The sequence below is a fragment of the Nerophis ophidion genome, linkage group LG10, assembly GCF_033978795.1.
Source record: "Nerophis ophidion isolate RoL-2023_Sa linkage group LG10, RoL_Noph_v1.0, whole genome shotgun sequence".
NCBI lineage: Eukaryota > Metazoa > Chordata > Actinopteri > Syngnathiformes > Syngnathidae > Nerophis > Nerophis ophidion.
The window spans coordinates 8888875-8902003 of NC_084620.1; the positions used below are offsets into that span (position 1 = coordinate 8888875).

The window sequence follows — 13129 nt, forward strand, 5'->3', positions numbered from 1 at the left end:
CTTTCGGCTCAGCTCCTTCTGTACCACAATGGATCGATACAGCGCCCGCATTACTGAAGACGCTGCACCGATCCGCCGGTCGATTTCACGATCCACTCTTCCCTCACTCGTGAACAAGACTCCGAGGTACTTGAATTCCGAGGTACTTGAACTCCTCCACTTGGGGCAAGGTCTCCCCCCCGACCCGGAGATGGCACTCCACCCTTTTCCGGGCGAGAACCATGGACTCCGACTTGGAGGGGCTGATTCTCATCCAAGTCGCTTCACACTCGGCTGCAAACCGATCCAGTGAGAGCTGGAGATCCTGGCCAGATGAAGCCATCAGGACCACATCATCTGCAAAAAGCAGAGACCTAATCCTGCGGTCACCAAACCGGATCCCCTTAACGCCCTGACTGCGCCTAGAAACTCTGTCCCTAAAAGTTATGAACAGAGTCGGTGACAAAGGGCAGCCAACACTATTTAGTCCAACAATATTTATGATATTAAGGGGAATTCCATTCCAGGCCATGGTCAGTTCACAAAAAATGAATTATGTCAATAAGTGTTCCTGAAATGTGGTATAGATAAAAGTTTGTTTGTGGCAGATTTGAGCTGGATCTCAAGAACAAAACAGCCAGTGAAGCCGATTGGCAACTACTCATTCGGTGGAAACATCCAGTTCATCCAGAAAGCGCTTCACTCGATCCACATTTTGTTATGTTAGACTAGAGCAGGGGTAGGGAACCTATGGCTCGCGAGCCAGATGTGGCTCTTTTGATGACTAGATCTGGCTCACGGATAAATCTGAGCTGACATTGCTTACTTAACATGATAAGTAATGAATGATTCCACTTGTAATCACAGTGTTAAAAATAACGTTCAAAATATAAAACATTCTCATGCATTTTTATTCCATCCATCCGTTTTTCTACCGCACCTGTTCAAGAAGTTGCGTAATGGTAAGAAGTTATTTATTTATTATTGGTTCGTGTCGGGCTTGCCCCTCTGGGGGTTCTTTAGACCACCAAGCACCGACATGAGAGCCTGTTTCAGGGTTACAATATTGTTTTATTTTTCAATAAGTCTCTCAGTTGCTTTCCAGCAATTGTATTTTTCTCTTTCGTTCTCGCTCGCGCTCTGGTTCCAGCCCCAACCCCGTCTCTCCTCCTGGCTGCTGCTTATAACAGAGCGACAGGTGATTAGATAACAAGGCCCAGGTGGACCATCTACGCACCTGTCGCTGATTTCGAGGCCTGTCCTGGCACACCCCAGTTCGCTGCAGGCCCGCAGGCCACGCCCCCTCCGCAATTAGCTTCAGAATAACAATGTTATTACAAAGAATAATAGACCTCTTATACCCTAGAAATGTTGGTCTTACTTAAAAATGCACGCATTTGTTTTCAGTGTTAAAAAAAATATTCTATGGCTCTTACGGAAATACATTTTGAAATATTTGGCTTTTTGGCTCTCTCAGCCAAAAAGGTTCCCGACCCCTGGACTAGAGCCGCATTCAAAAATGGAATACATACATTTTTGTCCTTAAACTTCTACAGACAGAAACCCCATAATGAAAATGTGATGTATATTTTTTTTATTATTAAGACAAAAACTATTTTGTAGTTAAATAATATATAATATATAAATATAATAGTGAACATACTAGTCAATTTGTCTTTTAGTAGTCAATCAATCAATCAATCAATGTTTACTTATATAGCCCTAAATCACTAGTGTCTCAAAGGGCTGCACAAACCACCACGACATCCTCGGTAGGCCCACATATGGGCAAGGAAAACTCACACCCAGTGGGACATCGGTGACAATAATGACCCAGTGGGACATCGGTGACAATAATGATCCAGTGGGACGTCTGTGACAATAATGATTATGAGAACCTTAGAGAGGAGGAAAGCAATGGATGTCGAGCGGGTCTAACATGATACTGTGAAAGTTCAATCCACAACGGATCCAACATAGTCGCGAGAGTCCAGTCCAAAGCGGGTCCAACTCAGCAGCGAGAGTCCCGTTCACAGCGGAGCCAGCAGGAAACCATCCCAAGCGGAGGCGGATCAGCAGCGCAGAGATGTCGAGGCGGATCAGCAGCGCAGAGATGTCCCCAGCCGATACACAGGCAAGCAGTACATGGCCACCGGATCGGACCGGACCCCCTCCACAGGGGAGAGTGGGACATAGAAGAAAAAGAAAAGAAACAGCAGATCAACTGGTCTAAAAAGGGAGTCTATTTAAAGGCTACAGTATACAAATGAGTTTTAAGGTGAGACTTAAATGCTTCTACTGAGGTGGCATCTCGAACTGTTACCGGGAGGGCATTCCAGAGTACTGGAGCCCGAACGGAAAACGCTCTATAACCCGCAGACTTTTTTTGGGCTTTGGGAATCACTAACAAGCCGGAGTCCTTTGAACGCAGATTTCTTGCCGGGACATACGGTACAATACAATCGGCAAGATAGGATGGAGCTAGACCGTGTAGTATTTTATACGTAAGTAGTAAAACCTTAAAGTCACATCTTAAGTGCACAGGAAGCCAGTGCAGGTGAGCCAGTACAGGTGTAATGTGATCAAACTTTCTTGTTCTTGTCAAAAGTCTAGCAGCCGCTAGTCAGTAGGCAATTGGGTTACAAAGGCTCCTAATTTGGCCGCCGACAAATGCAGTACCGTATTGTGTTGGACCAGTTGATCTGCCGCTTCTTTTCTTTCTCCTATGTCCCCCCTCCCTTGTGGAGGGGGTCCGGTCCGATGACCATGGATGAAGTACTGGCTGTCCAGAGTCGAGACCCAGGATGGACCGCTCGTCGGGACCCAGGATGGACCGCTCTCCTGTATCGGTTGGGGACATCTCTACGCTGCTGATCCGCTTGAGATGGTTTCCTGTGGACGGGACTCTCGCTGCTGTCTTGGATCCGCTTGAACAGAACTCTCGCGGCTGTGTTGGAGCCACTATGGATTGAACTTTCACCCGCTCGACATCCATTGCTTTCGGTCCCCTAGAGAGGGGGGGTTGCCCACATCTGAGGTCCTCTCCAAGGTTTCTCATAGTCAGCATTGTCACTGGCGTCCCACTGGATGTGAATTCTCTCTGCCCACTGGGTGTGAGTTTTCCTTGCCCTTTTGTGGGTTCTTCCGAGGATGTTGTAGTCGTAATGATTTGTGCAGTCCTTTGAGACATTTGTGATTTGGGGCTATATAAATAAACATTGATTGATTGATTGATTGTGTCATTTGCCATTCTATTGTCTTGTCAAAATTATTAGAGACGAGCGGTACAAAAATTTTTATTAATCTAAGACTGTGTGAAGACATTTTGCCTCTCAGTGTATGACCCAGCAGTAACTACTTGGTAGTGGATTGATACCAAAATTTGTAGTATCAGCCAAAACATAGGTCAAGTATTTCAACAAAAGAAAAATAAGCGCTTATACATTTGAACAAAAGTGTATATAGAACATGTTAAAACAGAAAGTAAGCAGATATTAATATTAAATGAACAAGGAGATTAATAATGTCTATGGATGTTCTCACTCATCAAGGTCATTGTATTCTCAGAGCGTTCAATTGATCACAACTGGACTTTTGGGTTTGTTGTAGAAGACGTTTCACCTCTCATCCAAGTAGGCTTCATCACTTCAGGCTCATAGACTTAGATTAGTCAGACCTAGTCCAGCGGCTGGTGCTAAAACTCCAAATATTTATAGTCCAACACCAGGAGGGTGTGCCTGGGCAAGGTTGGGGTCAGCCCAATCGTAGTGCGAAAAACAACTGTTTTATAGCTACTGAGTGCTATGTTCAGGTGCAACTATCCTTACCCCAGGCACACCGTCCTGGTCTTGGAGTATAAATATTTGTGGTTTTGGCACCAGCTGCTAGACCAGATCTCACCAATCTAAGTCTACGAGCATGAAGTAATGAAGCCTACTTGTATGAGAGGCGAAACGTCTTCTACTTGTAAGTACTCCGTGCGTGTGCATTGCTTAACATGCGCCTCTGCTAATTTTACCAGCAGTTTCACGACGTGATGACAGCGCGCGGTTAAGTCTGTAAAAAAAAGTACTGGTATCATTCAGAGGCAGTATAGTACCGGTTTTGATTAACTGGTATCGTGGTACCAGTGTACCATACAACCATAGTCAGAATAGAGACATCTTGGAGGAAAGCCAACGATTCGCATCCAATCTGATGGAGCTTGAGAGGTGCTTCAAAGAAGGTATAATAATAGTATTTGTTTAGCACCTTTCATACAAGAATTGCAGCTCAAAGTGCTTCACAGCAGTAAAAGACTTGATTAAGTAAAAACAAGCATAAAAAACGGAAAATGAATTATAACAAATAAAAATAAAGGGCTTCACGGTGGCAGAGGGGTTAGTGCGTCTGCCTCACAATACGAAGTTCCTGCAGTCCTGGGTTCAAATCCAGGCTCGGGATCTTTCTGTGTGGAGTTTGCATGTTCTCCCCGTGAATGCGTGGGTTCCCTCCGGGTACTCCGGCTTCCTCCCACTTCCAAAGACATGCACCTGGGGTTAGTTTGATTGGCAACACTAAATTGGCCCTAGTGTGTGAATGTGAGTGTGAATGTTGTCTGTCTATCTGTGTTGGCCCTGCGATGAGGTGGCGACTTGTCCAGGGTGTACCCTGCCTTCCGCCCGATTGTAGCTGAGATAGGCGCCAGCGCCCCCCGCGACCCCGAAAGGGAATAAGCGGTAGAAAATGGATGGATGGATGGAAATAAAAATAAAGATAAAAGCAAAGTAGAAAAACAAAAGGATCTGACAATAATAGTTACAATAATCAAGAACAAAAATGGAATGACCTAAATTGCCCAAAGATCGGTGTGCCAAGGTTTAGTTTTACATTTTTTTTGTACAAGAGCAAAATATAAAAAAAAAAAAAAATAAATATTTCTTGTTGTCATTGTAAAGTCTGTGGGATTCTGAGGACAAAAATTAATTGATTCCATTTTAGAATCAGGCTGTAACGTAACAAAATGTGGAAAAAGTGAAGCACAGTGAATACCGGATTTTTCGGAGTATAAGTCGCACCGGCCGAAAATGCATAATAAAGAAGAAGATAAACATACATAAGTCGCACTGGAGTATAAGTTGCATTTTTTGGGGAAATGTATTTCATTAAACCCAACAGCAAGAATAGACATTTGAAAGGCAATTTAAAATAAATAAAGAATAGTGAACAACAGGCTGAATAAGTGTACGTTATATGAGGCATAAATAACCAACTGAGAAGGTGCCTGGTATGTTAACGTAACATATTTTGGTAAGAGTCATTCTAATAACTCTAACATATAGAACATGCAATAAGTTTACCAAACAATCTGTCACTCCCAATCGATAAATCCGATGAAATCTTTTACGTCTAGTCTCTTACGTGAATGAGCTAAATAATATTATTTGATATTTTATGGTAACGTGATAATAATTTCCCACATAAGTCGCTCCTGAGTGACTGCGACTTATAGTCCGAAAAATACGGTACTTCCCGAGTGCAGTGTAAATTAATCCCAGGGCGAAAAACAGACTTCTGAAAAGTCAAGGCGCTCAACAGTGATAGAGCATTACAAGGATGGGTTCAACCAGGGATCCAATGATGGATTTTGTTGTACAGTCTTGCCACAGGTTTGAATAATTTCTTGGTTGTTAATGCCCTTACAATAAAACAGCAAGAACTATTACCGTTACTAAAACGGCCTTCTTTCATCTCCGTAATATCGCTAAAATTCGCTCCATTCTGTCCACTAAAGACGCTGAGATCATTATCCATGCGTTTGTTACGTCTCGCCTCGACTACTGTAACGTATTATTTTCGGGTCTCCCCATGTCTAGCATTAAAAGATTACAGTTGGTACAAAATGCGGCTGCTAGACTTTTGACAAGAACAAGAAAGTTTGATCACATTACGCCTGTACTGGCTCACCTGCACTGGCTTCCTGTGCACTTAAGATGTGACTTTAAGGTTTTACTACTTACGTATAAAATACTACACGGTCTAGCTCCATCCTATCTTGCCGATTGTATTGCACCATATGTCCCGGCAAGAAATCTGCGTTCAAAGGACTCCGGCTTGTTAGTGATTCCCAAAGCCCAAAAAAAGTCTGTGGGCTATAGAGCGTTTTCCGTTCGGGCTCCAGTACTCTGGAATGCCCTCCCGGTAACAGTTCGAGATGCCACCTCAGTAGAAGCATTTAAGTCTCACCTTAAAACTCATTTGTATACTCTAGCCTTTAAATAGACTCCCTTTTTAGACCAGTTGATCTGCCGTTTCTTTTCTTTTTCTTCTATGTCCCACTCTCCCTTGTGGAGGGGGTCCGGTCCGATCCGGTGGCCATGTACTGCTTGCCTGTGTATCGGCTGGGGACATCTCTGCGATGCTGATCCGCCTCCGCTTGGGATGGTTTCCTGCTGGCTCCGCTGTGAACGGGACTCTCGCTGCTGTGTTGGATCCGCTTTGGACTGGACTCTCGCGACTGTGTTGGATCCATTGTGGATTGAACTTTCACAGTATCACGTTAGACCCGCTCGACATCCATTGCTTTCCTCCTCTCTAAGGTTCTCATAGTCATCATTGTCACCGACGTCCCACTGGGTCATTATTGTCACCGATGTCCCACTGGGTGTGAGTTTTCCTTGCCCTTATGTGGGCCTACCGAGGATGTCGTGGTGGTTTGTGCAGCCCTTTGAGACACTAGTGATTTAGGGCTATATAAGTAAACATTGATTGATTGATTGATATTGCATGTACGTATAACCTTGAGGCAGGTGGTGACAAAAACAATATTATTTTATAGAAAACAAATCATTTTTTATTCGTTTAGCTCCAATTTGTACATGCATACCATATGTGAGGTGAGAGTCAAAGGTTACCCCGAGGTACTTATACAGTAGGATACAACAGAAATATTTGGGTTTGAAATTAAGAGAATGAAGCTCTTGCTGTTAGAATCAACAGTACACTTTAAACATTTGCACAGTTGTGCAGCTAAATAATTAACGCACCGATGTTTGAGTAAAAAGCCCCTCATTTGAAAACAGCATCATGCTCATTAAAGCCCCACAGCTTTATTCATGGTTTAGCTCTTGATTAGAATACATAATTAGACAAATCAAGCAAACGGAACAAGCATGCAACAGAGACTATTAATTTGTTCCTTATTATAAATTAACCAAAGTTGACAGAAAGTTTAAGGGAGGAGACAAAAAGGGAGCAGGTCATCAATAAAAGATTGCAGCTGCTGCACGCACACGCCTCAGCCGGTGCAAATTCAATATATCGGCCTAATCCTCTTCCCGCTGCCTTCCCACGTCAAGTGCAAAATTATTCTCAAGCTCACTCAAAAGATAGCGAGCTGATGGGAATGCCAACCGGCAGCGTTACACCAAGTCTGGCCGCTGATAAAGAAGAAAAATACTTCAAATTTTATCATTTGACAAGTTTAGTTGCTGTCTCTCGTTCTGAAGTAAATGTGCTCTCTTTATTCAACACAAACAGGCCAACTGGGAGCAACTTTATCAGGAAAGGGAACGGCTTTAGTAAGTAGATGGACAAAGAAGCAGGAGAACCAAGTGGTTTCAATGATGATGATGATAATGATGATGGAAGATAAATAAAGATGAACAAAGATGAAAAAAGAAGAAAAATGAAGGGGAATAAAGAATTTCGAACTAGAAGAAGAAGAAGAAACTGAAAATGAACAACACGAACAAGAAGAATATATAAAAAAAGACAAATTAAAGAAGAAAACCAAAAAGAAGGAAAGGAAGAAGAAGAAAAAGAAAGAAGACATTTCAATCAATCAATCAATCAATGTTTACTTATATAGCCCTAAATCACTAGTGTCTCAAAGGGCTGCACAAACCACCACGACATCCTCGGTAGGCCCACATAAGGGCAAGGAAAACTCACACCCAGTGGGACATCGGTGACAATAATGACCCAGTGGGACGTCGGTGACAATGATGACTATGAGAACCTTAGAGAGGAGGAAAGCAATGGATGTCGAGCGGGTCTAACATGATACTGTGAAAGTTCAATCCACAATGGATCCAACACAGTCGCGAGAGTCCAGTCCAAAGCGGATCCAACACAGCAGCGAGAGTCCCGTTCACAGCGGAGCCAGCAGGAAACCATCCCAAGCGGAGGCGGATCAGCATCGCAAAGATGTCCCCAGCCGATACACAGGCAAGCAGTACATGGCCACCGGAAAAAAGGACAATAAAGGGAACTATACACATATGTTTTAGTGTACACGTGTATGTGTGCTTTTCCATCTATCCGTTCATTTTTTGCTTCATATTAGGGTGACTGGAGTAGCTGGAGCCTATCCCAGCTGACTTTAGTCCACCAAGCACAAGTCACCAGCCAATCACAGAGCACATCCAGACAAACAACCATTCACATCCACACCTATGGACCGTTTAAGTCTTCAATTAACCTAAAGCTTTTGACACAATCGATCATTCCTTACTTCTGCAAAATTTGGAAAACTATGGCATAAGAGGTGTTTCACAACAGTGGTTAAGTAGTTATTTAAGTAACAGATCTCAATATGTGGAAATTAAGAAGACTACATCACAGCCAAGAAGAGTAACTTGTGGGGTTCCACAAGGCTTGGTATTGGGACCTAAGTTATTTATACTTTACCTAAATGATATTTGTTCAGTATCTAATAAATTAAAATGTATTATGTTTGCTGATGATACAAATGTATATTTTTCAGGAGAAGACTTGAAGGAAGTGTTGAGGATAATAGGGGTTGACTTAATTCAGCTAAAAAAATGATAAGAAAACTAAATTTATGGTGTTTAGTGAAGCAAGGACAAATTGTGAAGCAAAATCAAAATTAAATCAAGTGGAAATTGATAAAGTATATAAAACTAAATTCTTGGGAATAATAATTGATCATAAACTGTGTTGGAAACAGCATACTGAATATATAAAGGGAAAATATCAAAATCTATTGCTATTCTTTATTAAGTAAGACATATACTGGATAAGAAATGCCTGCATATGTTGTATTATTCTTTTATTTTTCCATATTTAACGTATTGTGTTGAAATTTGGGGAAATGTTTATAAAACAAACATGGACCCAATAATAAAACTTGAAAAAAGGGTCATTAGAATAATACACAAAGCGTGCTACTATGAACATACCAATCCATTATTTAGAAGTTCAAATGTATCAAAATTTTCAGACATTGTGTTTTTAAAAACAATGGAAATTATGTTTCGAGTAAAGAACAACAGCCTTCCAGCTTGTATTCTTGGGCTATTTCATTTAAAAGGAGAAAACTATAATTTACGGGAGATAATGATTTTTTAAATAAGTAAAGCGAGAACTAATATAAAATACAAATGTATTACAGTTTTAGGAGTAAATGGTGGAATAAGCTCAGTGATGAGCTGAAGACATGCACTTCTTTGGTAAGGTTTAAGAAATCCTTGAAAGGTGAAATAATTGAAAATTATAAAATATAGTAACAATTACTTTCATCCCATTGATTTTTTTTTTTTTTTTTTTTTTAACATTGTTCCATCCATCCATCCATTTTCTACCGCTTATTCCCGTCATAGGTGGCGCCTATCTCAGCTACAATCGGGCGGAAGGCGGGGTACACCCTGGACAAGTCGCCACCTCATCGCAGGGCCAACACAGATAGACAGTAAACATTCACACTCACATTCACACACTAGGGCCAATTTAGTGTTGCCAATCAACCTATCCCCAGGTGCATGTCTTTGGAAGTGGGAGGAAGCCGGAGTACCCGGAGGGAACCCACGCATTCACGGGGAGAACATGCAAACTCCACACAGAAAGATCCCGAGCCTGGATTTGAACCCAGGACTGCAGGACCTTCGTATTGTGAGGCAGACGCACTAACCCCTCTGCCACCGTGAAGCCGCTTTTAACATTGTTGTTCCAGGCAATCTAATTTTCAGTGAAGGTATAGGATAGGCAAATATAAGCTTAGGCTTCAGCCTATTCCTTTTCCGGTCATTCTTTTTCTTTTCTTTTGTGTGTAAATGTGTATGATTGTTTACGTATAACCTGTACTGTCAAACTGATCACACAAAATGGTTGATTGATTTGATTGATTATATGACCGAAATAAACTTATTTCATTCATTTCATTCAACCTAACAAGCATGATTTTGGAATATGAGAGGAAGATAACTCTCAAATGTAGAAGAAAAACATGCAAACTACACAAAAGATGACACTACACAGATTCAACCCCTCAACCTCTTGTTTGTGAGGCCAAATAACCAGCTGGCCCCCGGAGTACTTCTCCAAGATTGACATGTTTTGTACCTTGGGTGCATGGTCTCGACTGATGGCGGCGCTGAAAACATGGTCTACGAGAAACTGGAGGGCGACGCCCATCTTCCTGGCCCCGCCCTCATAGGGAAGGTCTCTGATGGCCCCTAGCACCTCTTCCAGGGAGCTGTAGTCCGTCAAAGCAATCCGCATCCTGCAAGCGGACAAAAGAGCGTGGGGAAACAGGAACTGGTGTACACATGTGTATAGGTTGTATTCACCTGACGTCATGTCCGTCTCATTAAATATGCAAAGGTCGAAGTGGTGGTCAAGCAGGCATCTCTCCCGTCCAAAGGCAAAACCCAGTAACTCAATTTTGGTCAAAACTGAGCTGATAATAATTTTGGAGTTCCTAGGTGATATGCTTTACATTAGTGTATGCGATATTGTCATTTGTTCCGTAAGTAAGCTGTTACGCGCATGGCAGGACCTAGCAACTACCACATAACCGCGTAGATACAACAGAAAAACCTAGTATCTCAAGGGACCAATCGAAGCTTCTTTGTCAGTCACCTTATGAGACATTTGCACGAATGGGGGCCGACGGTCAACCTGATTATGTGATATTATGGCACGAGGGGATATTTGGAAGATTGGCCCAGGACGTTGCAAGCACCTTCATTAAATGTATTGTTCTTGATTCTTCCCCTTGCATACTCTTTTGGGCAGATAACTGTGGAGGTCAAAATAAAAACTGGACGCTGTACACGGCTCTTGCCCAATGTGCAAACGCAGAATGGGGCCCACCCGAGATTGGGATAAAATATCTGGAGAAAGGGCACATGTTCATGAGAGCAGATTCAATCCATGGCTCAATCGGCAAGAAAATGAAAGCTCAAGAAAACATCTATACGTTTGATGATTTTGTGGATCTTTGTAAGACAGCATCAAGATAAGATTGGTTTTCCTTTGTTTTCTCAAAATCAGCTAGAAGTGAGTTACTAGGTTTTGCCTTTGGACGGGAGATCTGTTGTCAAAACATTCTGGGCGATATTTTGCCTTTCTCAAAGAAAAATGCCTAATGCTTGTTTTGTTTTAGGCTGTTTGAATCCTTCGAATCGTGAAAAGGATCAAAGTTTCTTCAGAGTTTCTCGAAAGGTAATCAAAAAGGACGAAAGATTTTACAAAATAACGACAAGTTTGAAGTGATCACATTGTTAAAAGTTGGTTTGATATACTTTTAACGTTTAGTTTTCTCATTTAAGTATTATCTTGATTTTATTGTATTTATCTTGTTTCGATGTTCTAATACCGCATTTTTTCTACCAGTTTTTTGTAAACCACCAACTCAGCGAGTCTAATCAGAATCAAAATAGTTTTATTGGCTTTGTTTGTGAACGGGTTCACAAACTAGGAATTTTTCTTGGTACAATCGCGCAACATAAAACACATATAACACAGAATAGGTAATAAAAATGAGCTGTAACTGAGCTATCAGATCGTGTTATTGTTCATGCCTCTGATGGCCGAGGGTAAAAAACTGTCCAGGTGGCGGGAGGTTTGAGTCTGGATGGACCGTAGTCTCCTGCCTGAGGGGAGAAGGGAGAATACTTTGTGTCGAGTTGAGTCTAAATAAATAAAGTAAACGTGAGAAAAATCTAAAAGAGTTTAGTTTTTTCCTAAAGGCAGCAATTGTACACAAAGCTTTCAGCACACACACAACGTTGAGACCTATATTTGTATTTTGACAAAGAAGGGGAAAACCAGGCATACTCGTAACGACGTGTGCAACAACAACAAGGAAACATGACCAAAACTTCCCATGCAGTTACGGTGAGTTGTGATCACTTCTCCGTCTTCTCTCACAACCAGTCAGGTCTTCAATGGTGGCACTGATTGCCTTTGAGGGTTTATAATGTTAAAATAAAATAAAAACAGTGAATCAAGGCTATCGAGTGCTTCTTTCAGTTTGTTAACAAAGACGCAAAAGCAAATCATGAAATGCAACCTTACCCGAGCAAAATCGAAGCATGAGTCTTGATACCAATTTCCATGAACCAACCACACACAAATAAGTTGGAGGCCTCTGTGCTTTTCCAAGCTGCCATCTGTTTTTTTGTGTAGATTGACATCTGTAGCACCAGATAGTTTGACATGTTTGCAACGCAACTGATTAATAATCCCTGAGTTTGCTAATAAATCTTTTTTTGGTAACATACAGCAAGGATGTCAAACTCATTTTAGATCAGGAGCCACATGGAGAAAAATGTACTCTCAAGTGGGCCGCACTGGTAAAATAACAGCACGATAACTTAAAAATAAAGAAAACTTCGGATTGTTTTCATTGTTTAAAAATAGAACAAGCACAATCTGAAAATGTACAAATAATAATGTTGATGTTTTTTTTAGGGACGGCGTGGCGCAGTGGTAGAGTGGCCGCGCGCAACCCGAGGGTCCCTGGTTCAATCCCCACCCAGTACCAACCTTGTCACGTCCGTTGTGTCCTGAGCAAGACACTTCACCCTTGCTCCTAATGGGTGGTGGTTAACGCCTTGCATGGCAGCTCCCTCCATCAGTGTGTGAATGTGTGTGTGAATGGGTAAATGTGGAAGTAGTGTCAAAGCGCTTTGAGTACCTTGAAGGTAGAAAAGCGCTATACAAGTACAACCCATTTGTTTATTTATCATTTTTTTACACTTAATGTTGCGGTTAATAGTATTCTACCTTTATTTGTAGTTATTGATACTTTCTGAAAAAAATATGTGATAATGTTCATCAGTCAACTCATTGGTGTTAATTTTCAATCTTTTAAGATAAAAAAAAATGTTAAATTGTAATTACAGGATGCTATTTTCTGTAGTTT

At 41.6% G+C, this 13129-nt stretch overlaps 1 protein-coding gene across 8 annotated transcripts in view; it reads right to left on the reverse strand.

Moving 5' to 3' along the window:
• col7a1l (collagen type VII alpha 1-like) overlaps positions 1–13129 on the reverse strand; it is a 153441-nt gene that overhangs the window by 118221 nt on the left and 22091 nt on the right. For all 8 annotated transcript variants that reach the window (XM_061912239.1, XM_061912240.1, XM_061912237.1 and 5 more), the window contains exon 4: positions 10321–10480. In XM_061912239.1, coding sequence (XP_061768223.1) covers positions 10321–10480 — 160 coding nt within the window. The remainder of the gene's footprint in view (positions 1–10320; positions 10481–13129) is intronic.